The 27,353-nt window shown below is 41.7% G+C and overlaps 1 protein-coding gene and 1 long non-coding RNA gene across 11 annotated transcripts in view; one reads left to right on the top strand and one right to left on the bottom strand.

Moving 5' to 3' along the window:
• Positions 1-447: 447 nt before the first annotated feature.
• Positions 448-26,585, bottom strand: HNRNPA3 (heterogeneous nuclear ribonucleoprotein A3). 6 transcript variants are annotated; one of them, XM_044978292.1, is made up of 15 exons: positions 26,437-26,585; positions 18,494-18,596; positions 11,758-11,880; positions 11,526-11,672; positions 11,231-11,441; positions 10,927-11,016; positions 10,740-10,844; positions 10,561-10,647; positions 9,490-9,663; positions 7,076-7,201; positions 6,930-6,999; positions 3,408-6,840; positions 3,248-3,322; positions 1,492-1,570; positions 448-771 (listed from the first exon to the last, which is right to left on the bottom strand). In XM_044978292.1, exons 1-11 carry the CDS (start codon positions 26,508-26,510, stop codon positions 6,947-6,949), a joined length of 1,293 nt encoding a protein of 430 aa, XP_044834227.1. In that variant the 5' UTR covers positions 26,511-26,585; the 3' UTR covers positions 448-771; positions 1,492-1,570; positions 3,248-3,322; positions 3,408-6,840; positions 6,930-6,946. The 6 variants fall into 6 exon arrangements, with proteins under 6 accessions (XP_044834227.1, XP_044834229.1, XP_044834228.1 ...); XM_044978294.1 differs by lacking the exon at positions 26,437-26,585 and adding exons at positions 22,423-22,539; positions 24,251-24,344 and having other exon boundaries at positions 3,248-6,840; XM_044978293.1 differs by lacking the exon at positions 26,437-26,585 and adding exons at positions 22,423-22,539; positions 23,677-23,829 and having other exon boundaries at positions 3,248-6,840.
• Positions 23,839-27,353, top strand: part of LOC123343289 — a 28,542-nt gene continuing 25,027 nt past the window's right edge. For 3 of the 5 annotated variants that reach the window (XR_006572172.1, XR_006572173.1, XR_006572175.1), the window contains exon 1: positions 24,698-26,785. This is a non-coding gene — a long non-coding RNA (uncharacterized LOC123343289). Of the gene's footprint in view, positions 23,933-23,952; positions 24,485-24,697; positions 26,786-27,353 lie in introns of those variants that run through there. The other 2 variants (XR_006572176.1, XR_006572174.1) reach the window with 2 other exon arrangements.

The raw sequence follows: 27,353 nt of genomic DNA, 5'->3' as shown, positions 1-27,353 counted from the left end.
CCTATCTCATCTCTCCTAAAAACACTCACCACAAAACCTCCACATGCACAGTTTTCCACTTTAAAAGGGTGATTTCAGCACACATGAAAATACTAGACAGCCTAAGAATACAAAGCCCTTTCTTCTCAAGGTGGGAGTCTGGGGGAATACAAGTTACAAGGGCAGTGGAAGTGCAAGCTTTCCTATACAACCCTGCCAGTGTTACACAACATTGACCTACTATATTCTCAAATCCCCATGCAGACGCAATTCATTTCCTGGTCAACCCCTCCAATTCCAAGTGTTGCGAACACTGGACCAGGACTTAATTCAATAAAGACCACACATTTCATTCCAGTCAAATAGCATTAGAAGGGTTGCTTCTGGCCATAGGCCTCTGTTGAATGGCTCTAAAGCCAATTACTTCTACATTACTATAGGATTGTAAAAGATCTTACTGACACTAGATACTCAAAAAAAATTTTTTAATAAAAAAAGTCATGACAATTTACAGAAAATTAGAAAATACATATAAATGCATTATCGACAATACTTTGATATACATAGTTAACATTTATGGATGTTCTTTTCTAAAACTTGTTTGAATGCAAGCTGTACGGTTTCACTACATTATCCTTTAAGCCTTTATCTGACATTTTAATTATACGTTTAATTTCTGTTTTCAAATCTTGTGACATTATCCTCTATGGAAGGGTCATTTTTCTTCTATGATGGATAGACTTGCACCACTGAGTTCAGGAAAAAAGTTATCTTAGAGGTACAGGAGTCAACCTACAGTAGAAAAAGAATCATTCAGATACATTAGAAAGTCAGCATACCCCAGCCCAGACAGTCTTGGTATCACTATGTTCAAGCATATTTTTAAAATACAAGTGTTGATAAATGGGATCAGATTGATATTTAAAGGAATACTCCAGTGAAGGAACTAAATGTTATTTTATTTGTTGTACAAAGTGTCTTAAACATATAGCAAGAGACAGTAAGACAACGCATTATGACATTCTGATGCAGGGAAGGACTACAATCTTTCCCTCCACCCATGAAAATACTGGAAACCAGACTGATTTCCAAAGTTTCTAGTGGCAAACCGAATTTCAGTCTCACTCTGCATCACACTGGGCCCGTTGGGAAACTGGACGGACGGACGCACGAGTTTTCATACTTTTAAGTATTTAATGGAGTTTCCCATTTAAGTTGCAATGTAGAAACAAATGCCTTGTAACTCTTTATCCTTGATAGCAAGGACAGCAAATTAAGATTGATCCTCTATTATAATCTGATTTTATCTAGCACATTTACTTTACAAAGCAACCAATTAGAAACTGGTATGGCAGTGACTTTGTTCACAAGCATGGCAGCTACTGCTAGTTCAGCAACTGCACCAAGTAAATTGGTTCCAGTATCTGAAGTGGATCCCAGTTTGGAGAAAGGAAAGTGTTGTCCATGAAAACAGGACCACCTCACTCTTAAAAGCTCCTATGTAAATATTACCTGGAAATTCAGATATTCTGGTATATCATCTGTCCAACTTTTCTTTAAAGTAAATCGTTCATCTCCTTGTCTGATGAAACTAAAACATAAGCAATTGGAAGACAGTAAGCAGAAGTAAATTAGTTCAATATTTCACATATGCATATTGGGAAGCTAATTTCAGAAACTTGGATATCCAAGCTTTACACTTAAAATATTAAGAAAATCTCCAAAGCACATAAATCTATAGAAAAGACTGATGTTTTGTAGCTATTTTCTGGAGTCATGGTAAGAAGAACCAATATATCAATCTATATATCTTACAACTGAACTAAATACTTTCCAGGAACTGTATACCTAGATACCCCGTATGTTCTTAGCACTTGAAGATGCTATAGGCAGGCTGCAGCAAAATCAATCAATGATCTAATCTAGAAAGTGACCCTTTGTTGATGATGTGCATTCAGAAGAGGTTCCTCTTAGCCAGGGTTGGGAAGGTTACAGCAGGCAGGCACAAGCAATTTTCAATCTCCGGCTAAGAAAGCATGCTAGTCACCAAATGCAACAAGGGTATCTGGTACTCTAACTATGACCGGTATCGAGAACCTTCTGCCTCAGTACAAAACTACCTTTTCAACCTTGGCTCAACCTAGAGTGGGGGGAAGAAAGTGCATTTTTATAAATTAAATGAAAATAAGTGAGATTTTCATGGTGTTTACAAACATGCCATCTAAAATAACTCTGTAGAAAAATCTCTAATCAGACTTATCAAATGAGACAAGGAAAACTAAAAAAAAATTAAGAATGATTCACACCAGTTTTCAAAGGCTGGAGTTTTAGGTGCTCACAGGGAGATGTTGACAGGACTTAACTGGTGGGATTCTAGCACTAATTGAAATCCATATATGAACACTTAACAGCTGGAACACAGTTTGAATTTTTCATTTTAGTGCAATTTAAGCAGACAATACTGGCTGAGTTGTACTTGGAACTATGACTGTTCACTGAAAGTAGTCTTCAAGTAAAAATAAAAACTAGTAGATATTTTATCTGACTGAGGTTTTATTTAAAACAAACAGGTACTAGACTCCAGTGTAAAAAAGGGCTACAATGGAAATATTCCCCACCATGACAACTTCAGGCCTAGAGAGATGAACACAGAAAAACAGCAACATCCAAGACAATCAAGGACTTGTGTGCAAAACAGACCAAGTTATTTTATTGTTCTGTCCCCACATAAATAAAAGCATTGTTTTGAGCTAAAATCCACTTAAAGTGATCCCTATTTGTTATAGGACATTCTAAGGAAAAAACTGCTGATGTGTCATTTCCTTTGCTAATTACTAATGCCATTAGAGAGCCTAGACTTTTGCAAAGGAATAGATCCTTGTTCTCGTTAATAGGAGGAATGCTTTCATCTGCAATACTCTACAGTCACCATGTTAAAGACTATCTTGAATGGTGGTCAAAAGGTTGTTTAGAAGCTCTCTTAACAGTGGGAAGACTATAGTCCACTGCTCAATCACTGATCCACATATTATTGCAAGGCACAAACAGCTGAGAAATGAATTATATAGAACTGCTTTCACACCCACAAAAAATATCTAATTCTGAGCATCTCAATGCATGCCATTCTACTATGCTGTGATTTGCTAATGCACTTTTCTCCTATCTAGGAAAAAGCTCAATACAAGTTAATAAAAAGGAGGGGGGGGGTCTAGAAGGGAGTGAGTTAAAGGGTCATGATCAGATGCTTGTTGTACAGGACAAGTCTTACCTAGTCAGAAGCCTTTGAACTGAAGAGATATGCAAGACATTTCTCATTTTGTCAAGCTGCAGCTTCTCATTCAACCTGCAATGTAAATAAATTACTCTTACCTTGTTTAAAAAAACACTACTATTCTAATTCATGAAAATTTTTTAAAGGCAAACCTTACCTATCTCATTGCCCTTCCTTTCAGGTCTAAATGCTAGACCTATTGATTTTGTGTCAACTCAAGTGGCTATCACTCAAGGAGGTTCCAAAAGGTGAAGAACTCTTGCTAGACTTTCTTCGATATTTCAGAAGATTTAACTAGCCTTTGGAAAGCTGCTCACTATCAGCACAGTATCTTATGCCTTCACTTCTCTGGAAGCTGAAGCTGCTGTTGCTGCTGCTGCCTTGTCATTCTTTAATTATGCTGACTTGTCCATACTCAATAGGCTGCTGAAGTCCTGTCTTATGAGTCCTTTGATCCATACTTTGCTAAGAAGTACATCCTAGGTTCTTAAAGCTGGTTAATCACTGTCTCACAGCTTACACTTTTCCATATTGCATACCACAACTAAGCTACCCCACCCACTTCAGAACAAGTCACTTGCAGACTTCAACTGTTTCAAGTGGCAAACAAGTCTTGTTGATAATCAATTTTGAAACTAATGTAAGTGTTACAGGGCAGCTACAGAGGCCTTGTTAAAAAGAACACTGTCAAGACTTTACCTCAACCCATCCTAATTCTTTCCCTACAATCAGATGCAGATCCAAGTCTACCCAACTCCTTGTTAGCAAGCATTTGCACATGCAAGTCAAGGAGTGATCTAAATGTTGTGTGACTGCAGAACTCACCCACAATTTTGCAAGTATCCAAATCAGATGCCAGATTTGATGTACCTTTTAAAGTTTGGCCATTCTCTACACCTCCAAGGAGCTTGATTTAAATATCTCATTTAAGTGCTACTTTTTCAACTCCCATCTCAATGCATGCCATTCTACTATAGTCTGGATTCATGCAGATACTGGACTATTAGGTTTTTTTTAAACTAGAGATAAAAAAATCATTTTAGAACATTCCCACAGGAAAAACCTGAGCAGATGAGAAAAAAAATCCAGTTTGGTGCCTACCAACCTTGACAGTGTTCCTTGTTTCTTTAGTATTCTGAAATTTGAACACACTCCCATAACAATGTTTGGCAACATGGCTAAATGATTTTATTGATTTTTATTTCTTCTACAGCCTCTTAAATAGTAGTATTGTAGTTTGACTGTTCGTAACTTAAGCCATTTCATAACATCTTTGAAGATGGATTCCTGTGCTGGAATTGCATTTACCTTATACTGCACATTGACTCAGAGGTGAAACAGGTGAGAACAATTTGAGCATCACATACTGTCAAATGTCTGGGGTTTTTCTTCTACTGACTGTATCCCTACTCTTCTGGGCCTGTATGACAGAAAGCACTGCTCTGGCAAGAGTTGAGAGAAAAGTCAAATCAAGTTAAGGAAAGGGGTCATCAATTTCATCCCTCTGTGCTGAGGTAGGACCAAGTAAACCTTGATAGGTTTTTTTGCCCAACCTCTTTCTTAAAAGGATTTTCCAGAGCCTCTTTTGGAAACCTATTCCAGAACTCAACTATTGTTATTGTTAAACAGGATTTCCTAATATCCAACCTAAATCTCTCTTGCTGCAGATTAAGCCCATTACTGCTTTTCTACCTTCAGTACATATTGAGAACAATTGATTACCATCCTTTTTGTAAAAACCCTTAACATTGCTGAAGACTTATTAGGTCCCCCCCTCCATGTTCTTTTCCCAAGACTAAACATGCCCAGTTTTTTTAGCCTTTCCTCATGTCAGGTTTTCTAAGCCTTTTATTTGTTGCTCTCCTCTTAACTCTCCAATTTATTCACATCTTTCTTTAAGTGTGGCACCCAGAACTAGAAAAATGCTCTAGCTGAAGCTTACCAGTGCCAAGCAAAGAGGGACAATTAACACCATCTCCCCCACCCACAATGTCCTACATGGAGACATTCTGGGGTGTATTAACAGGAGTATTAGCCCTTTTTGCAAATGCATCATTGTTGACTCATTTGTGATCCACTATAACCCCCAGATCCTTTTCAGCATTACTGTCACCTACCCAGTTATTCTGCTTGTATTCCACTTTGATACACCACCATCATCCAGTGTATCATATCTGAATTGATTATGGGCGTCTCTTAAGCAAACTGACACTGGTATCAAATCTAACCCAAACAAGGGAACTAAAAAGATTTCCTGCCACTAAAATATGACCAAGTTTATTTTTAAATAACTCTAAATCCCTTACTTGAACCCATATCTTCAGAAGTAAAATACTTGAACTATGACAGTTTGCCCATCATCATGAGGCTTTTTAATGAATTACCTGAGACTGTCAGGGATTATACCTGTGCTACTCTTTGTTCCAAGTCAGAAGGCTGTGTCCAGAAAAAATGCCTAGGGTGTGTACAAGGAAGCATACAGCCATTAAATTGTTTTACAACATATACCTATTCTCTCACTACAACAGCACGTTCAAATGAAATAGTTAATTCAAGAGAAAGACATCATGGCTGCTCTCTTCAAAGCACAATTTCATCCAAAAAATATCTAACTTCATACCCTAAGGTAATAGGCACTTGAGTTTCACCCTTTTGAGCTTTACAAGAATTTGAAAAAGGTAAACGCAAGTCCATCTCCTCTTCACCCAGAACTTGAACAAGAGACTGCAGGTATCCCCTACATATCTCAATGAGACTGGAGGCAGTTTTAATGTAGCTAAAGAGAGTCTTGTTAAAATATTTATCATGCCTTATTTTCTTGCAGAGCCAGCACTAAGTAATACAGAACTACAAATTAAAAAATATGCACAAACCAAAAAGTAATTTGAAATTTTCATTTGAAAGTAAGCTTAATTCTATCATTCACAAACACTAGTTTAAATAACTCAATCCTAATAATACATCTAAACAAAACTATAATGCAACATATGTTCTATTTGCATATATATAACTCATGTCAATGGGAGTTATATATGCATTGAGACTAGACCCCTTAAGACTACAAATCAGCAGGTGTTTCTACAGTTAAAGTTAACACAAAATGGTAATTGAGAAATGCATCAATCTTCTCCATTAACAAGAAACACCCTAAACTACATTTCTTTATTTTTGTTAAAGTCTGAACTAAATGTGGAAAAACTGAACTACACAAATATTGAAAAGTTAAAAATTCCTTAATTGTTTTTTATTCCTGGTACCACTACCACGATTTACAGGGCAATATACCTGATGTAATGAGGAAAAAAAAAAAAAAGACAAAGCTACAACAGATAGAAGACCTCAGGAATGTACATCTAATTGACACTACATTGCATTAATCAATAGCTGCACTTTTTGCAAACTGTGGCTATGGCAGTCCTGAACAAGAAGGGTTTTCTGTTTAAGCTGCAGTAACTTTTCTGACTATGGATCATCGTTCCTTCTGTGGCAGATTTTACAGTTCCTCTAATGCATTTGGGACGACTGTCTCAAAGTAACCTGCAGCTTTCCTGACAACTCCTCGCTCTCTCTCTCCTGCTAAGAACTGTAGCCTGTTGAATACAGGATAAGAAAATTATTACTCAGTGAACAGCTGTATATTCTTCATCATCATCGTCATCTATGTGTGTAATATACCCACCCTTTTTCTGGTTCAGTTTAGAATCTTCTGCCACCATAGCCACCACTGCCACCTCCAGATCCATAACCACCTACGAGTAACATATATATTTACGTAAAATTTCTTTGCAAGCGTTTAAAATTTTTTGCTCAAAGAGTTATATTTACCACCATAGGGACTGCCTGAGCTTCTGCCACCAAAACTGCCACCTCCTTTCATGGGTCCATAGTTTGACTGCTGTTGTCCACTATAATTGCCAAAATCGTTATAGTTTCCACTGCCACCATAGTTACCTGAAACAAAATTTTATTTATTTTGAATCATCCCAAAATTTACCAAAGACAGCTTCAAACACAAACCTGAAGAACCCCACCGATTGGCCTCAGGTTGTATAGTTAAACCACAAAAGTGAAAGGCAAACTCAAAACTGATAGTTAATGTAGCCCTCAACATAGAAGTTCTCTCTTCACCCAAACAAAAAAAAAACGTGAAACATCACGTCTATTTAGGGGGAAAGTAAGAAATGGGTCTTAACTTTCTTATGAGGGAGAGCAATGTGGACAAGTTAGTGTTTATAATCAAGTTTTACAAAATTCTGGTCATACGGCTTGCCACAGCCTCATGCTAACCCATGCCAGTCCAACTATCAATGCCATCTTGGGGAAGAGAACATGTACTACCTTGTCTTTGACCAAGCATCCACACCATTATGTCACTCCTATTTCTACCTCCATTAAGACAGAAATGTCGGTTTTTCTACTGAGGTACCCTAACCATAATTACCCAAATTAACAGCTTTCCACCTGTAATTCAGTATCTCTTTAAGGCAGAACTAATAGTATGAACCCACAAATACTGCTTTATTAGTTGCTGAAAAGCATAGCTAGATGAAGGTTCTACAGTTAGAGATAACAGTTAAACAAGATGAACCCCTTTCAAGTCCTTGATAGCTACTAACTAGCTACCAACCAGTCTTAGAAGAGAAGTTATCCAGGAAAACTGAAGAGAGCTTCTCTTCCCCTCCCTTTATAGGAAAAACAAACTACCAATTCAGGCCACACTCCTCATTCTATATTCAAAAAGGCCAGTTAACCATTAATGGCTTGATTGGCCCTGTACTTAAGAATGTGCTTAACTGGAGCCTTTGGCCAGGTCTATATATAGAAAGTGCACTGATTTAACTAATTTGTTTCTTTAACCTAGCTGGTTTAAGTACTGCAATACCGCTGTGGGGCTCTTAAGTCAGTGTAGGAGTGGCTGAACTAATATCACCAAGTTTAGCTAAATTTGTATTGAACTTAGTGGAAAGGGCCTTCCTTACCTTTCAAAACACTCATCCTTTGGCCAGGTCTACACAGCCCCCAGGGCAGGCTACAGGAGTATATTAATGTGAACTAGGAAGCTTTTATGCTCATGCTAGCAGGGTCTACACAGGGTATTTTACAGTACAATGGTTTAGTGCATACTGCAACTCAACCCCCATAGACAAACCCTAGCTGGGCTTTGTGGGTATAGCTATAGGGGTATATTACAATGGCAGAATGCTCCTAGTATGAGTTCAGCTTCACAACTGCTTTTGCTGGCATATCTTATTCCAGACACCAAGGAATGTACGCTACATTTGGCAAAAGCACAGTTTTGCCAGTGTACCTGCATCCTACAGTAAGGATTTTTACCAGCACAGCTATGTTGATCAGGGATCACCCTCCTGACCAATACAGCTATACTAGCAAGAACGTGTAGTGTAGATCTGCTCTTTATTCCAATACACCATTATACAACCAAAAACACTGAGTGTCCTCATTGAAAGCTGCATGTATAAACATTGGTGATATTTCAACTTTTCAAAGATACCCCTCTCTTCTTTACCCATTTATAACACACAGGTTCTTGTTAGGAAAGCAACCTTTTGCTAATAGTTAACCTATCTGTAATCCCTTTATTAATACTTAGCCTCAAACCACCAATATAATAAGCTTAATTGTCAAATATAGCTTACATATCAAGACAGTGGTTGTGACTAATTTCCTGACTTTTGCATTCATTTCCTAATGAAAGAAAATGCAACAAACGGAAATACTTAGTGTTAGTATTTAAACGTCTTATACAGACTTTGATGTTCAAACCTTGCTGAGGTCACAGAATGGAGAAGGGAAGTTTCGTATCTTAACTTTCTGGCCAAAATAGCAGTAGTCTGGAGGTTATGAAAGATTAAACTAAATACCTTCATGCCATGTTATACAGAATTTTGATATATTAAGTTGAGCATAGTTCTGGGAATTCTCTACTCCTCGCTCAAGACATCAGAAGAAAGTCTCTCCTATCTGCTGCTACTCCCCCTCTGCACCCCAAAAATTATGGTCACTGCTCTTTATATACAATTCCTGAGCAATGGAAGACTGTACAATTAAGTATAAACATAAGGAAAGTTCGCTTACCCCCTCTGTAATACTCTTATGTTGATTAAAACCCTAACCCCTCTGTCATTTCTAGAATCATTACTATATCCCATAATTTTAGGTTCTATATAGTTTAGATTTATGAGCTATAAGCTATATTTTAAAGATCTGCAACTACTTACCGCCACCAAAATTTCCTCCTTCGTTGTAACCATCGTATCCACCTCCTCCTCCTCCACCACCACCACCACCGCCACCATATCCACCACCTGGGTTTCCGTATCCTGGTCCTCCACCACCACCACCACCATAACCCCCTCTACTACTGTAACCAGGGCCACCTCCATAGTTCCCACCTAAAAAAAGAAAGATTAGTCAGTGTACCAAAAAAAACTAGGTACAGATTTAAGTAGAAAGAATAAGTATGCTGCAACTGAAATGCTAAATTTGCTTCAGCTACAAGAATATTCTTTGATAAATTAATAGCTAGGTAAGTCACAACACATTAGTCTATATGTCTGTACCAAAAGCAATAAAGTAGCTTTAATTATATTTGCATCACTGCCAGGTGTTCTTGCTTATATATGAGGCATAGTGAAAAAGGTTCAAATCAACATACCGTACAAGGGACCAATCCTACAAACATTTCTTTGGGAGTAACTTTACACACAAGAGTAGACCAGTGAACTCAATGTGACTACTTCACATGTTTGGAAGATCAGGTCTAAAATAGAACAGTAGACTATTTCCTCTATTGTTTTCAGAGGCAGAAGTGCCACTTACACATCTCACTGATGGGCAACTTCCAGAAGTTCTGTCCAGCCATGGGTTTAGATGCTTATCCAAACCCAAGTCTGCTAAGATTACAAGTTTATGAAAATCTTTTAGATTTCAGATATTGAGTCAACTTTCATGTAATCTTGTCATATCAGACCCTTGAGGTTTCAGCCAATAGCAGGCATAGGGACTGGAAAAAGTTAGCTTTCATTTAACTGTTTTCACTCAATGAATATTTGACTATCATTTACTTAAATGTAGACGTGTTTAAGGCTCAGTTTACACTTGGATCAGTTTCATTTTAACCAACTTGCTCATCTTTAGAGAAGATGTAATTGCACTGGAAAAAAAAAATATATCAAAGGAAGTCATTCAACTCATGTTGCACAATATCCAAGTAAACAATCACTGCCAAAATAACCTCACTTTCCAAGTCCAAAGCCAGTTCTGATCAAGTGGTATTAGGCTATGCTTACCATCGCCAAATCCATTATATCCATCACCACTCCCAAAGCTTCCACTTCTCCCACCACCACCACCGCTGCCGCCGCCACCATAGCCTCCTGGACCAAAGAAAAGAGGTTTTCATGAACAAATACAAGTCTGGTTGAGCCAACATCTCATTTTGATGAAATATGAAAGAGACTCAATCTACCTCTGCCACCAAAGTTTCCTCCTCGGCTGAAATTTCCACCACCACCACCTCCTCCTCCTCCAAAACTTCCACGACCCATGAAGTTGCCTGAGCCACCCCCGCGACCTACAAGACATTTTACATATATTAAATTAAATGCAAACTAATCTATGTAAAAATATCCCATTATGCACCACCCCAAACTCACCTCTCTGTGAGCTAGCAGTCTGCATCTCTTGCTTGGAAAGTGCTTTTTTCACTTCACAATTATGTCCATTTATAGTATGATATTTCTGAACTAGAAAATAAACAATTTTGAAATAGTTTCTCGTTTTCACTGTTCACTAGAACATGAGCTACACAAAGCTTTAGTAAAGGCATAAGGACAGGTTAAAAGCAAAGATTACACTTTATCTTAGCTCATGCAATATATTTCTTGTAGCATGGTTCAGGTCTGTGTAAAATCAGTTATACTATTTCAAGTAATTTCACATTCTATCACAGTCACATACCAACAATTTTATCAACTGTATCATGATCATCAAAAGTTACAAAAGCAAATCCTCTTTTCTTTCCACTCTGCCTGTCTTCCATTACTTCTATGGTTTCAATCTTGCCATATTTTTCAAAGTAGTCTCTTAAATTATACTCTTCTGTATCTTCTTTAATTCCACCAACAAATATTTTCTTTACTGTTAAGTGTGCTCCAGGCTTTACAGAATCCTAGAAGGCCAGAAATTATATTTAGTACTTTATATTTCCTCATGACTTCTTAATATACTCAGTACAAATTAAGTTATGACTTACTTCTCTAGAAACTGCTCTCTTGGGCTCGACCACACGCCCATCAACCTTATGTGGTCGAGCACTCATTGCAGCATCTACCTCTTCCACACAAGAGTAAGTCACAAAGCCAAAGCCTCTGGAACGTTTTGTTTGTGGGTCTCTCATCACCTACAAGAGCATAAGAGACATGGTATCTTACTACATTTAAATATTTACATTTTTCAGAAACATTTTTTGAATTATGACAACTTACCACACAGTCCGTGAGCGTGCCCCATTTTTCAAAATGTTCTCTTAAGCTATCATCTGTTGTTTCAAAGCTCAGGCCTCCAATGAACAATTTTCTCAACTGTTCTGGCTCCTTTGGGTCATGGCCCTGCAAAAACAAGACATTTTCTCAGCAAGCTACACCAAACACTTGTGTCCTGTAAAGTTAACAAGTCTGGTAGCATTACTAACAATTCTGAGTTTTTTTCATAATATATTTAAATAAAAAGCTTTCTGTTCACAACAATAAAACACGTTTAACATTTGGTGAAGAATAGGTGTAAGTAATTCCACTGGTAGCTTCTTTAGTGATGTGTGGTTTTGTGTAGCAGGCTAGAACTTTGTTTTGAATTTTATTATTACAAGTTTGGTCCTATCTATAGCTAGATACAAGAGTATCAAACAGTTTATTTTTAAAGTGTATCCAAATATCTATGGCATGTTAATACTATTTGATCTGCAAGTCTCAGGAACTATATCCTATGGATTTCATTATAAGTGAGCCACCACTATATACTGGCAAATAACTTCTACAGGGTTAAAAATAAAGACACCAAGCCAAAAGACACTGTCAAGGAACTGAAGACCAGAGTCTCAGTGGTCTGAGAACATGCTGTTTTGCTAGATTTAAGTGACCAGTGACTTGGGAGCCCACACTATAAAGGGGCCCAATTTTCAGAGGATGGGATCTTTCAAGATAAGCAACCAAAAACTAAGATAAAACAAACAAACAAAAAACACCACCACACACCCCCAAAAAAACCAGTCACTTTTTGAGCATCGCGGCCCCTGTACAGAGGCAAACAACGTTGTAAAAGCTTTTATAGGAAGATTCAATTCTCTTTTGCCAGCCTGACTGGACAGCAACAATTCCATCCACCAATAGACATTAGCTATGTTAGGCTGAAAGTACACCTCTACCTCGATATAATGCGACCCGATATAACATGAATTTGGATATAACACAGTAAAGCAGAGCTCTGGGGGACGGGACTGTGCACTCGGCGGATCAAAGCAAGTTCAATGTAACAGTTTCACCTATAACGCAGTAAGATTTTTTTGGCTCCCGAGGACAGCGTCGTATCGGGGTAGAGGTGTATAACAAAAAGCACTGTAGCCCCACACCTTATCCAAGAGTGAAACAAGATCTTGTCTATATGGCAGAGCTGAACTGCTTTACCTGAAGGTGTTATTTTAAAAACAGATTTAGTTAAATTGCTGCAAAAAGCTGCATGGACATGTGAAGACAGCTCTTAAAATGTGAATCTTATACAAATTAGTGAAGCAATTACAAGTATTTTTAAAGAACATTTAGGTAATGTTAAAACATGTTTCTAGGACTTATTTTTGTAGATCAAATTTAAGACATTTTTGGAAATTTGAATCAAGTGTAAGCTTACTTTAGGTCTTCATTCAACAAACATTTTTCTAAAAGGCCACATTGTCAAGTATCTTGAAACACTAAGTCTAACAGTACTGTGAAAAATTGGCCCCAAAATGCTTTCTTGAGCTGGGCCCATGAAACAAGGTTAAAGCTGAGCTGAATTTTAAATGTGAGCTATTAAAATTAAATGCACAGTTTAGTTTTCCAGAGTGCAGCTTCTCAGGGCATTCTTTAACCTAGAGGTTCTCAAACTGGGGATCGGGACCCCTCACTGGGGTCACAAGGTTATTACATTTTTTGGGGGGGTTCGCAAGCTGTCAGCCTCCACCGCTTTGCCTCCAGCATTTAAAATAGTGTTAAATATATTTAAAAAAAGAAGAAGTGTTTTTAATTTATAAGGGAGGGTCGCACTCAGAGGCTTGCTGTGTGAAAGGGGACCACTGCTTTAACAACATATTTTGAATGTTGTTTAAGTTTAAAGATGTAAGGGGTTTTCTCCTTCCTATCAGTTTCAAGCGACTTAAGCAATGAAGGAGATAACTGACAAAGTGCTGACAATGTACAACTTTTTTTTTGGCAAAAACTTACCAATTATTGTAACCACAGGTTTTACTAAATTACACAGCAGGTTAAAAATTAAAGAGTGTTTTTCAAGTTGATTACATCTCTAAGCCTACTGGGCAACTCATACAACAGCTCATGTGGGAAAAGCAGAAGAAGAAGATTTTAATGTTTATGAAAGCATAGTCACAAAATAGGAAACACTCCAGAGTGGAGTGCTGGACAAGGCCCTGTGCACAATTAAAGCCCTACAGTGGGGATGTGCATGAGGGACCACTGCATCTGCAGGCTAATGTGGAACAGACACAGGGCAAGCTGAAGGATGGCTGATTGTAGATACAACTATATGGATCAAGTAACCCTGGCCTCAGACAGATGTGATCTGCCACTCCAATCTGCAACTGGAGCATTCCAGTCCTGCTCTCAGGTTAGGGAAGGTCATTTGGCTTTTCATAAAAAAAATGTATTTCCCTTTGAGTGAATGCAATATGGCTGCTTTGAAGGACAACATATTTATAAGTTATTTATTCAACAGTGCTTAGCAAACAAAGACTTAAGACTGAATTTTGTACCACTTCTGGGAAATATTCAGTTAAGTGGGTTCCAAACTATAGTGCAAAGACCAATGGCTGGTGGTTCATGAAGAGCTGGCTCTCATTTTCAGATGAGAAAACTCTATAGATAGCCAAAAGCATCCCCTCCCTCCCCCCAAAATTAGTTTTATATTTTAAACAACTAAGTTACCATACAAATACTATGTAATGGCTGGGGGGGGGGGGGTTGGGGGGGGTTTCAGGGGTCCTGTGACTGCAAGTGGGAGACATGGTTCATGAAATACTTAAATATTTTCAGTCTGGACCATTTAGAGTACCTTTACTCCAAATACTTTAGTTACATTTGTATTTAAAAATTGTAAAGGTTCAAGTTTAGTCATGGTGTAATTACTGCTTGATAGTAACTGCAATATAATGTAATCAGCAGCATTCATAATTTTACATGACATATGCTGAAGAGTCAGTATTTAACCTACAACATGTTTTTTTACATTTACATTAGCCAGCTTTGTTTTTTATTGTATATGTACACACTCCTATCCCTGCTGTGCCTGTCTGTTTTTAGTCGTAGCAGGCACTGAATTTACAGAAATAGTAAGTAAAGGTCTTGAATATTTCAAACTTGCCTGCTCACAGTATTGGAGCAAAAGCAGTGTGAAGCAAAGCTCTCTCAACATGTATTTTGTTTGGCAGTTCAGCCTGCTAACAGAAACTGAGCTGGGTTCCTTTGTTAAAAGGGACCTACAAAAAGAAAAAGCAGACCTGGTCCCTTTTGTTGTTCAACATGCATCAGGCCTGCCATTTTAATATAAATATACAAATAAGAGAAAATCAGGTCTTATCTATGCTCCAGGAATTTGACTGAAGAACAACTGAAAAGAGTCATTCCTGGTGGAAGGGAAATTCTGCTGTGTCATTTTCTCCCCCTGATTCCTGCACAAAGTCTTTCCTTGGGATTTCTTATGTATTGTATTCTCATCGGCAAGAAGGAATAGATCTTGGTGTATTAGTTTCTCCCTGAGGCAGGAAATATGTTGCTGGGTACTGCACTCTCCTCCTGGTGATTTTCTCGCTCTCAGAACTGTCTTGTATAAAAAAAAGAAAGGGGGCTGTTTCTATTTTAGAGAAAGCTCTCCAGGAAGATGTGGGTTTTTTTCCATGTTTTTTTTCTGGGAGTTTGTCGCTTGGGAAGCAGGGCTACCTTGTTAAAGGATTTCATTCTCTCTGGGGACAGATGGCTGGGGTTTTCTGGATGTTAGTTTCCTGGGGGTGGGATCAGCATTGTCCCGCATGCGTGTGTGGGATGGACTGTGATGTTAGTCTCCAGGATTGAAGATTATGCTGAATATTATACTCCTGTCAGCTACGTTCAGCCTGTTTCCTCCCTCCCCCCCCCCCCCCGAGCAGATGGTTGCAATGGAGAGGAAACGCAGCACAGGCGCTCGCAGCTCCTTGCATAGAGGAAAGGTAGCCTCCCCCGAGCCCACACTGCGGGCCTGCGCGCCATTTCGCGGCGCCGAGACGCCTATTCAGGGGGCGCATTCCGGAACGGGAGCGGCCAGTCTCTGCTCCGACCCGCCCCAGGCAGCACGCTCCGCCGCCAGCCTCCCCCCTCCCTGCAGGCTAGGCCAGCTGCCACGCTCCCTCGGCGCAGCGCTAACGCGGCGGCGGTTACCTCCATTTTGTGACCGGACACGAGTCGCCGCGTTCACCCTCGCCTCAATATGGAGCAGAGAGGAAAGCGGGATCACGTGATAGGAGGAAGGCGGGCTAGAGACCAGCGCGCGCACCAAGCTGCCGCTTACTGGCAAGGGGAGGAGGAAGAGGGCCTGTTGCTCTTTCTCCTGTGGGAGCAGCGTCTCTGGCCCCGTATGCGAGACCAACATTTTCTGTTTGGAGCCCCCTGGCTCCTTGTATTAAGCAGCCACAACAGGAGCACATGAGGGAGGGGCGAAATACAAGACATGGCCGGGTGCGAACGCGCCGCTTCCTTAAGTCTCTGCCTTTCCTTTGTACAGGCACCCCCAGATCCTAGCATTTCCACCTACATGTGGAAACCGCCGCCAGCCCGCACAGCGCTCCATGAGAATCCTACGCTTTGCCTGGAGACACTGAAAGTTTGCCACTGGAGACTAAAAAGCACTTAAATGCAATAGCAAATTAAGTTTTGGGAAGCAGCTCCAACACCAGTTCACTTGTTTCATATTTAGAGCACAACAGCTTCTGAGGAACACTTTTAGATTTTAGTGTTTTCCCAGATTACTTACAGGTGCTGTTTTCACAGCCCCAGATATCAATATCCTTTATCAACAGGGGAAAAAAAAAAAAAGACATGCAGATCAGAACTGTGGAGAAGCTTGTGTTGGCACTGTCAGCATATACCAACTGATCTGCAGGGACCAACCCTAGCTAAGAATAAAATACTGCAGCTCAATCTCCAAGCCTATTCAATCCCTAAGTATTTCCAGAGACCAAAAATAAGACTGACAGTGTTTGGTGGAGAGACTTGTCCTCTGTAAAACTGTCTGCAGATTTGTTATGGCATTTTTAATCAAGAAAATCAGCCCAGTCATGGTAAATTTAGTAAAAGCCACAGGTTGTGATTTTTTATACAATACTTTAACATAGAATTGTGTTAAAATCATAGGCCAGCATCTTCGGCCTTTCCTCTGTCATGTTTTCCTCCTCGCCCTGCTGAGGGGGCACCGACATCCACAACAGAATCATTATCCTCTGCACGGCAACTCTAATCTTGGCCCAATGAGGAAGAGGATGGAGGCTGAAGAGCAAACCTGCCCTACATTCATCCCAGTGGCAGCTCCTACATCCTGTAGGACTTAGCCTGGCTCCCTGCTCTGGATATTGCAATCTATTGCATGGAATCACATCAGCACTCAGGTTTGGCCTGGTCACTTCTCAGTCATGGTGGCACTGTGACCCTGTGCTCATGTTGCAAAGCCCTGAATGGAGAACCAGGCCCAACCCCATAGGAGCCACCATTGAAGGACGAATGTGGGGCAGGCTTGCTCTGACATGCCCCATCCTCAGGGCCTCCCCTCTTCACCAGGCTGGCAGGCTAACCTACCTAAAGCCTTCCTGCGTGGAAGCCAGAGAAACCACATCCATAACATTTTCACCACCATGAAATCTGCAGCCCTAAAATGACCATTAAACTCATTTTTTGCTTGTGGGTTCAGAGACTGAGCAACTGATGTTACATTCTATCCAAAGATGCAAAAAAGTAAGAGTTATGTCATTGTTTTTAAAAGGTTTAAGGACCACTTTTGGTACAAAATATCCTTATGCACAACTACAAAATGGGGAAGAAATGGCAAGGGGGTAGTACTGCTGAAAAGGATCTGGGGGGTGGGAGGAAAATACATCAATTTGAATGAGACAATATGAAGAAGTTTAAAAAGGCTAATATTCTTGGGTGTATTAACAGGAGTGTTGTACATAAGACACAGGAAGTAATATTTCAACTCTACTTGGCATTGGTGAGGCTTCAGCTGGAGTACTGGATCCAGTTCTGGGTGCCACATTTTAGGAAAGATGCAGGTAAATTGGAGCAAGTCCAAAGGAGAAGAACAGAAGTGATAAAAGGTTTAGAAAACCTGACCTATAAGGAAAGGTTACAAAAACTAAGTCTTTTCTCAGGACTAAAAATGCCAAGGGACCTGGATAGGGAAGTTGTCACTTTTACAAGGTATAGTCTCACTTCCATTCTCAGAGGTTGTAAGGAATTGTTCATTTTAGTTATAGATACCTTGTCTTCCCTCTGATTGAGAACAATGGAAGGAATTCTGAATAAGATCAAGAATTCATTAATTTACTGCTGATGCTCCTGAGACCATAAGCAGTAAAGCAGAAAACATCTCAATCAATAGTGAAAATTAGCAACTTTGAGGACATTTGTAAGATAAATTTTGTTATAGTAACAGAATAGAAGTACAGATTTTATCTCATTCTCAGAGTCTATCCTGTAGAAGTAATAAACTATACATAACATTTTAACAAACAAGTTTGTTGCTTGGACCCTGTTTTGTTTCGGTATTAGTAATGCAAGGGATGGGAGTGTCTGAACAAGTTAATAGAGCGGAGCAGGCATGAATGGTGAAGTGTTGTTACATACCTGGCATTGAAACATTCAGATAGACAGACAAGACTCATCTACTTGTATAGGAGAACCAGAATGAAGTTAAGAAATAAAGGAAACACTCTACCTGTGAAGATCTTCTTCCTTTCCTCTTGTAGTCTTCAATATCTCTCTCCTCTTTGATCCCAGACATTTTCGAAGGATGCACTAACTCAGTTGCTCCTTTTAACCTAGGAAACAAGCAGTATGAGTCAATATTTACCTCTGTGGGTCTTTTTCTTCCCCATATGTAAAGAAGCAGCCTTTCCATGGGCTGGAACAAACAAGTGGCTTTACTAAGGGGGGCAGGGTATGGCCGTGGGGTAAAGCTCTATTAAACAAAATAGTAGAACATGTTACGAGCCAGAAGATGGAAGCTTAGAGGAAGAGTGCTGCAACAGGATTTGTTTTTTTGTGTTTAACCTTTAGGTTATTTTTAAGATAGTTACTCTAATTGCTAGTTAGGGAAGTGAGGTCTGAAAAAAATGTTTCAGTTGATTTATAAAACACCATGAAATCTGACTACTGTTGTACAGCTATCATAGTCAACATATGATATTCATCTTACTACATAAAATTTCATTTCTGGTCTTAGATTCTGTTTCTGATATCCTTTAAAGGAGTGGTGGGCAACCTGCAGCCCATCAGGGTAAACCGCTGTCCAGCCGCAGGTTGCCTGCCACTGCTTTAAAGCCTCCAATGTTTAACAAATATTGTTTAACAACAGGATTATTTCCCTACTTTATTGGGTAGGTTTCCCTTGTGTTCTACTCACTGAGCAAGTAGCCTACAAGACTGGAGCACTATAACACGGGAAAAACCATTGCCATAACAGCAAATATTGCTCTAATGCTTTACTTTAGACATTAATGCAAGAATCCTCTAATGCCACTGTGGGTTTCTGCTAGTTCAGAAAGTCCAAAATTGTGGACAGCTGACCACTAGTGATCTGTACTTAGAGTACAACTGGTCACATGGTTTTACCTCATCTTTGTTTCCCCGTTGCAAGTTTAATTAAAGCTAAAAACCTGTAACATTTCTAATATCTGTCTTGTAAGCAACTGCTTACAGTTACCAAGGGCACATGCAGTCACAAATAAGAGAGGTAGTCAACAAGACAATCTTCAAGACTGAAAAGTGGCTGAACTCATGTGCTAGATCAGCGGTTCTCAAACTGTGGGTCGGGACCCCAAAGTGGGTCAGGACCCTTAATGGAGTCAACACGGATGCCGTTAGATTTGATGGGGCCCGGGGCTGAAGCTGAAGCCAAAGCCCAAAGGCTTTAGCCTTGGGTAGTGGGGCTCAGGTTACAGGCCCCTCACGTGGGGCTAAAACCCTTGGGCTTTGCTTCCCCCATTTTCCCCCAGCCCAGGCAGTGGGGCTTGGGCAGGCTCCTGTCCCTCCTTGTGAGGTCATGTAGTAATTTTTGTTGTCAGAAGGGGGTCATAGTGCAATGAAGTTTGAGAACCCCTGTACTAGATTATTGTCCTTTAACAAGTGAAAGGCAGCATGTCCCCTCTGCTCCTTGGCTATTTCAGTTAACACTGAAGTTTAGGCCCCCAATTTCCTCTACACTTTTAAATGAATAGCTGGAAACAACTGCACACAGATTTAGTCAACATCTTTCTAGTCACCAGACGAAATTTACAGTATAATCTATTCAACGGTGAAATATTCTGGTAAATGTATTCCAAAGTGGGAGTAAAGTATAAGCTGAATACACAAGGCCAGTTTCTCTCTGCCCTGGTGATAATTCAGTCAGTTTACTAAACCTAGCTTTTTTATATATATCCTGTAAAAGACAATATATATCAGTGATTTCAATGTACTTTTTTTATTTCAGCCACTGAAGAATATCCTGGGAAAGGTAGAGATGCCAGTTAGTAAGAGTCAGATATACAGTTCTTCATGGGGCAAGAAGTAACAATCTAAAATTAGCCCATATCCCATTTTGTTACTAATATAGGAATCCTCAATAAGGGAAAAATAGTTTTAATATTGTATGTTGGTTTTAGATTTAATTCTAACATATTCAGCAAAATATAGCAATGTAGAATCTAGTAAATCAGGAGCAATTCTATGTTTATTCCAACAATGGTATTTGAAAAATGTGATTAGTAAACCAAGCAACGGCTTGACCATCACATATGCAAATTACCAAACAGAACTATTAGCTTTTTAGGTAAACAGTCAACACGTTTAATGTATGCATTATAAAAGTTGATTCTACATTAAGTGAGAATGAACTTTTATTCTGTAAATTGAGACAAGATTTAAATCAAACTTTAATATGATCAGATTTTAATCAAAATTTAAACGCTGTGATTTAAAATAACCTATCCTGTTTAGAAACAAAAGCTTTTAGAGGAGCATTTATGAAGTACCATCAGAGCTTCTCTATTGTCCTCAAACACTGTCTACCTCAATGCTAAGTTTTCTGGAGCTTCATGTATGCCATTTCAGAGGTGAAAGTCAATTTCTCTCTCAAGATTCCTCAGAGTGGGTGTTAGAGAAAATATAAGTCTATTCTTTGCTTCTGAAGAACATAGGGAATTATGGGTAACTGGAGGAGGTGGGTGGTGAGACCAGGAATTGGAGGCAGTCAGGGGCTGCCAAAGGGGAGCATGGGTAGGTTTTGATGCACTCTAGCACATGCCTGGGGGAGTTGTTAGAGGTGTGGGAGATTCCCCAATCTATTCCCACTTTTAGACCTCTACTGTGCCTTTTTAAGGTTCTAAATCCCCTCACTTTCCTATCAGCAGATGTTGTCACCACCAGCTAGGCTCTATACAGGCCAGCACTAGCAGGAGGGGTAGAGAGGCTGCCTGAAATCTGGTACCACAATGAACACAGGAGACCAGGAGGAACTACTACTGTCTGCTTAGAGCAGAGGTGGGCAAACTACAGCACGCGGGCTGGACCGTCCTGCCTGGCCCTTGAGCTCCCGGCCAGTGAGACTAGCCCCTGGCCCCTCCCCCGCTGTCCTCCCTTCCTTGCAGTTATGCCACCCCACGGACAGCGCTCTGGGCGTAGGGTTGCACGCAGCTGCCGAACAGAACGGAAGCGTGTCTGGCTCTGGCCAGGCAGCGCAGCTGCCAGACATGCTGTTCTGAGTGGCATGGTAAGGGGGTCGGGGGGTTGGATAAAGGGCGGAGGGTCCCGGGGAGGCAGTCAGCGGACAGGGGGGAGGTTGGATAAGTGTGGGAGTCCTGGGGGGGAGGGGGGCTGTTAGGAGGCAGGGGTGTGGATAGAGGTCAGGGGATGGGGAATGGGGGGCTTGGATAGGTGTGGGGTCCCGGGGGCCTGTCAAGGGACGGGGGTGTGGAAAGGAGTCAGAGCAGTCAGGGGACTGGGAGCAGGGGGGTTGGACAGGAGATGAGGTCCTGGGGGCAGTTAGGGTCAGGGGTTCTGAGGGGGGAAGTCGGGGGCAGGGGCCAGGCTGTTTGGGGAGGCACAGCCTTCCCTACCCGGCCCTCCATACAGTTTTGCAACCCCCCAACATGGTCCTCGGGCCAAAAAGTTTGCCCATCCCTGGCTTAGAGGCCAGTTGAATGCATGAGGTATCAACTGGGATGCAGGCAGGCCTGATAGGCTTGCAATAGGCAGAAGTGCCAACATGCATGACACTTGGCAGTACTATGTCTACATGTGTTTCACAGCAAGTTATGGCACTGCATTTAAACAGCTGTAGTTAAGCCAGTTCTGACAAGGATAATATATTGCAAATGTATCTGAAGAAGATTCCTTTAAAACATTGTTTCTAGCCCAGTTTTAGTTCTTTTTATGAAACTATGTAAATGGTTTACACTGTTGCAGACAACCCATTCCCAATGTAAGCAGCATTATCACTTGTGAAGAGCAGGAAAATATTTGATTAGGTACACCATGGATTTTCAAGCTATATTAATCATGATCCACACTGTTAAATGTCAGCAGGACAGCTCCCCTACCATTTGCAAACTGTTCAACATCCCTAAGGCAACTAAAACAATTGCTTACACAGAAAGTTATTCTGACCTGTTATGCTACCGTCTGGAGTTTCCTCTCTGCCTCTTATGCAGTAGCAGTTACTAATGGAGGCAGCCAGGTTCTCCCTTTCTTCTAGTTGCTTTTACATGCTTCAGGCCTGGATACCTGAGAAACGGAGTGGTGGAATCTTGCTGTGAGTTTTTACTGAGCAGGGATACCCACATCCCTCCCCAATGGATTGAGAAAGGAATGGCTGTGCAATAGTTCTCTCCAACAGTTGGGGCATTACAGGATCTTCCATGGGTGGTGGTGGGATTTGCTTTGTATCTTATTCTCAGAGTAGGCTGGATCCAAAAATCTACTGAAGTCAATGGGAGTCTGACTGATTTCAGTGGGCTTTGGATCAGATTCCGTGTGAGAGACTCTTCCTTTGTGTCTATTCCCAGACTCGTGGCAGCTGCATGTTGGTTGTTTCTGGTGGCTGGGACAGACTTTGGCTTTAGACGTTTGTCTCTCCCTGGGGACAGGGGATTGTGCTGCTGTGGGTGCAACTGCCAGCCTGTTCTGGAGGAGGGGAGGTGTCACGTATACCAGTCTCTCCCCCAGGAGGTGCAGTGAGAAGGATGGCATTTTGCGGTTGTCTCTACCGGGGGGAGGGAGGGGGGACAGCAGGGTGTCATTTTGCAGCTGTGGGGTGTTTATCGCTCCCCATCCCCGGGCTTAGGCTGGAACAGCCGCTTTCTCGGGTGCCGACTGGAGAGTGTTTGTCGATGCCGGGAGAGGGGGGTATTGCTGGAAATTACGCCCCTCCCTTGGGTGCGCGCGGTAGGGTTTTACGGGGGGGGGGCTCACTCTCCACCCCCACCCTCCCGGCGGGGGAGATATTACAAGCATTGCTGTTTCCTGGCCGGGCCCATAGTGTCAGTCTCCCTCCCACCCCCGGAGAGTAGAGTGCTCAGAGGGCGGCAAAATGGCGGCCGCAGCCCTGTTGCTTGAGGGGCTGGAGCATGAAGCGCAGCCCTCCCCCCGCCCTCGGTCAATGCGCTATTTCGCAGCGCCGAGGCGGCTGGCTCGGGGGGGGGGGTGAAACCCTTCGGAGGAACTGGGGGGGAAGCGGGGCTGTTTTGCCGCCAGCCTGCCCGACACACCCAGCTGCCTACGCTCCCGTCCCAAATCCACCCGCATGGAGCCCGGCCGGGCACAAAAGCAGTGCGGGGGGAGGCGACTTCACTACCCCTCCCTCGTGTCTGGCTAGACAGCAGCCCCGCTCCCTCCACGCGGCACTAACGCGGTGGCGATTACCTCCATTTTGTGACCAGGCTCGTTTCCTTCAGTTTCAAATTCAATATGGAGCCGAGAGGGAGAGGAGAGGAGGGGTCACGTGAGAAGAGAGGAGGCGGGCTCGAGACAGCGCGTGCGCTCAGTAACAGAATCGGCAGAGTTTTCGCGCGCACTGGGGGGTGGGGAGGCGCCTCCTTCCGTCAGCCGCTTCCCGCTCGGAAGCCGGGGAGGGCGGCTCAGGGCGATCCCGACCCGTGAGGGGGGAAAGGAAGCTGCTGTATGAAATGGCCACAGCTGGGGGAGGGGGAGGCTATAGATACAAGATACAGCGTGGGGAGGGGCGGGGAGACGAATGTTCCCTGTTCAGAAGGCGCAGCACGCGTGGCCGCCATGCCCCGGCCCCTGACTCTGATACCTACATAGGGCCGCAACTCACAAATCCAAGCCCCCTGCCTCAGGGACTAGCCCTGCGAGAGCCTGGAAAGCAGCCTAGGGGACTTGAGTTGCACATGCAATGCGCTATCAACAGTCACCGTTATGTACATATATGCAAAAATGAGGGCCGCCCCCAACCCGATGGAAGGGCTCTACCCACCTCTGCCTGGGAGCTCTGTCCCACTTCACTTCTACGTCCAGCGAGCCTCCTCCTTCCCGCCCCCTCCCCGTTTCCTAATCTCTCTTCCCTGCCCTTCCAGCTTCCAAGGACCTCCCTTCTCAGCCCTTCCAATAGTGCTCACGCCAGCCTTTCTTCCCTGTATCTGGCAGCCCAAAGGAGCAGCCATCTTCCCTGACAGCCAATTGCCTTCATTCGCCGTTGGAACGAATGGGGGTGAGCCATCTTCTCTAAGGGCAGCCATACTGTCACCCGCAAAAATCCTACGCAATTCACAGGAGGGTAACGTGGGTTCACTTCCATCAAGCAAAATGGAAAACAGCAGTAGTTTTGAGGAAGGGCAAAAGTACACAATACTGTAGACAGTAAACAGCATTAGTTAAAGAGAACAATCCACCCTTCAAACGCTGAATATTATGAAAGTTAGTAACTGAGATAAAATAGTGTTCTAGAGTTTAAAAAACACACGGAGGATTGCCACCCTCAGGAGATCACAAGTCACAAGACAAACCTCTAATCAGAAAAATCCGTTTTTAATCCGTTTTTTTTTTTAAATTCTTTGATTTCTTAACTCCCCCTTTATTCCTATGCCAGTGTGTGATACTGTCAGGTTGAAAAGTCAACCAGTAATGCACACAAGATGCAACCCTCTCCCTTGATGCTCAGATGGAGACTGCAGTTACTCTTTACAGCCCCTGAGATAAGGGTCTTCACCCACAGAAACACCTCCCTGTCTCCTGCTGCCCTGGGACTTTTCCACCTGTGCCCCATCAACACCAGCTCTCTGAATCCCCCTGCTTTCCCAGGACTTCTCTGCCCAGGCTGAGTAACATCACATCACTGCTTCCCCTCACTCCAGGTCCCTCTCCCTGGGATAGAGCCATACATGTAGGCAAGGCAGGTCTGTAGTATGGTTATTTTCAAATATCCTCATTCCCAAGGCACTCACACAGAACTTTGCCAATATGCCATTGCCCAGCCCTGAAAAAAAGTCACAGGCTCAGAGGAACTTCTCACATCATAGCAGAGTTCCTCCTGCAGGTGGCCAAAAAAAAAAAAAAAATGCCCTAACTCAAGAGGAGTTTGCAAAAGTTGCCATGACTCCAGGTTGCTCAGAGGGGCCTTCTCTTCCTCACCACTACCCCAGGCTAGGAGTGCTGCTGCCATTCTTTCCCCCATCACTTTACTCTGCACCCTTTCAGCCCCACATCCCCATGCAACCTATAGATCCACTTGCTGTTCTACCTTATTCTCCCCATTCACCTTTCACAGTGTTTCTGCTGCTCCTCATAGTCCCTATGTCCTGTCTAGCCCCCTAAACCATAGAATAGTAGCCTGCCGGGATGGCTTCGTTCAATCTCACTGAAAACAGTAGGAGAGGGCAGCCAACTTTATAAAGGGCAGCTTCGCTACCACATGCGGAGGAACTGTAGAGAAACAGTAGCCATCTTGGTGGCTTCAGCTCCATTGAGAATAGTAGTAGTTGGTGGCCATGTTGAATAAGGAAATTGATGCATGGGCACTATTCAGTATGTTTTCATAGGACACATTAAAATAAAAATACCACAAAATCACTGCAACCATGATAAAAATCATGAGACATAACAATATTGGAAAAGCCTTGTCTCCTGTCTCAAAATAGTAATTTTTCAGAAGTCTATATTGCAAAAGAAATCTTAGATGAACACTCAATTGTGCACAAATGTGGTCAAGATTTTTCAGGAGTGATTTTGCATACCTTAGTTTTTGTATATTCTACTGGATATATTATAAACAGCTTTACTTGCAGGAATTATTGAGCACCTACATTTTCAAAATCAGGTCATGTTAAGGTGTCTCAAATTGAGCACTAAAAATAAAGGCAATAGTCTCAATCTGTAGCTACCTCTGAAAGTTTTAGCTACAGTATTGTAACAAGCAAGCTCATCACCAATTAGGCCTGGTTTCTCTTGATTTTGTTATCATGCTCTTGTGTAGGGGACTGGAAGAAGGGGACTAACAAACTGTCAAGTAACCCAGTAATTGGGACTGGGAAGTACTCAATTTGTTTGTTACATAGAATAGAAGAAGGACACAAAGTGAATAATTATAAGTATAGGTAAACAATTCTTCCTGTCTTTTTGGAGAAGGACACCAGAATAAGCATAAACCCCCCAAAACTATTCAACCTGTAAAAGTCTTCATCCTTTCTTCTTATATAGTCTTGAATATCTTTGTCTTCTTTGATTGTAGCAATAGCCATTTCAGGAGGATATACTAACTCAAATACACCTTTTAGCTAAAATAATAGGTAGAACAAGTCAGTATTTATCCCTTTTGTGGGCTTCCCTCCCCGCTATATATGGTCACAAGACCAGTTTATTGGGTGGAGTAAATCAATAGGTGTGGTTTTATTGAAGGGGGTGCAGGTGGGGGAAGGCTCTATAAAATTTGAGCAGAAACAGTATACAGAAAGTTATGAGTAAATAAGCAGAAACCTAGAAGAAAACAGCTACAAGTGTGTTAGCTACTATTATAGTAAGGCTTGTCTTTAACTATTATTTTGTATTTAAACTTTCTTTTTGATAAACACAGTGTGATTGTTATAGTTATACAAACAAAGTTTGTGGGGGAGGAAGGTCTCCGTAATGTCCAGCACAGTATCTAATGACTCTTCTTTCTATAGATCAAGTATCTTAAATCTATAGTACTCACAAGATTGCTACTCTTTTAGATTCAGGCTAGATGCTCTAGTTCACTCCAGTTGATGCAAAGGGGTTAGAAAATTACTGGATTTCATCAACCAAGCATTCCACCAAGTTGGGGCAGAGATGGTATATCCTCTGGACCTGATGTATGGAGTGTACTGGAGGTGGGAAGGGATGTGATCAGATTGCTATTGTGCTCTGGCTATTCTCAGTTGCGGGGGAGATGGCTTCTTAGGGGCCATTACCAAAAATCCCAAACTGACCCTTAATATCTGATATTTAAACAAACTTCTCTGCATTTAACTAGCTTTGTTTTCAAATAAAATAGTTTCCCTAAATTTGGCTTTTGTTTTATTCATGCCCTATTTCCTAGAATTAGGTATTATGGGCAACAAAGA

The sequence above is a fragment of the Mauremys mutica genome, chromosome 10 (genome assembly GCF_020497125.1).
Source record: "Mauremys mutica isolate MM-2020 ecotype Southern chromosome 10, ASM2049712v1, whole genome shotgun sequence".
Lineage (NCBI taxonomy): Eukaryota > Metazoa > Chordata > Testudines > Geoemydidae > Mauremys > Mauremys mutica.
Note: the sequence above shows the minus strand (reverse complement) of the source record. Positions and strands in the feature narration are given on the sequence as shown.

What these genes read in the sequence shown, in the direction of transcription:
- HNRNPA3 (XM_044978290.1), bottom strand. Translation starts at nt 26,510, where the DNA reads ATGGCTATTGCTACAATCAAAGAAGACAAAGATATTCAAGACTATATA. An exon ending in TACAGTTGATAAAATTGTTG is followed by an intron (nt 11,017 to 11,230) that starts GTATGTGACTGT and finishes TTTATTTTCTAG; the next exon opens with TTCAGAAATATCATACTATA. An exon ending in AGGAGGAAATTTTGGTGGCG is followed by an intron (nt 7,202 to 9,489) that starts GTAAGTAGTTGC and finishes ATTTTGTTTCAG; the next exon opens with GTAACTATGGTGGCAGTGGA.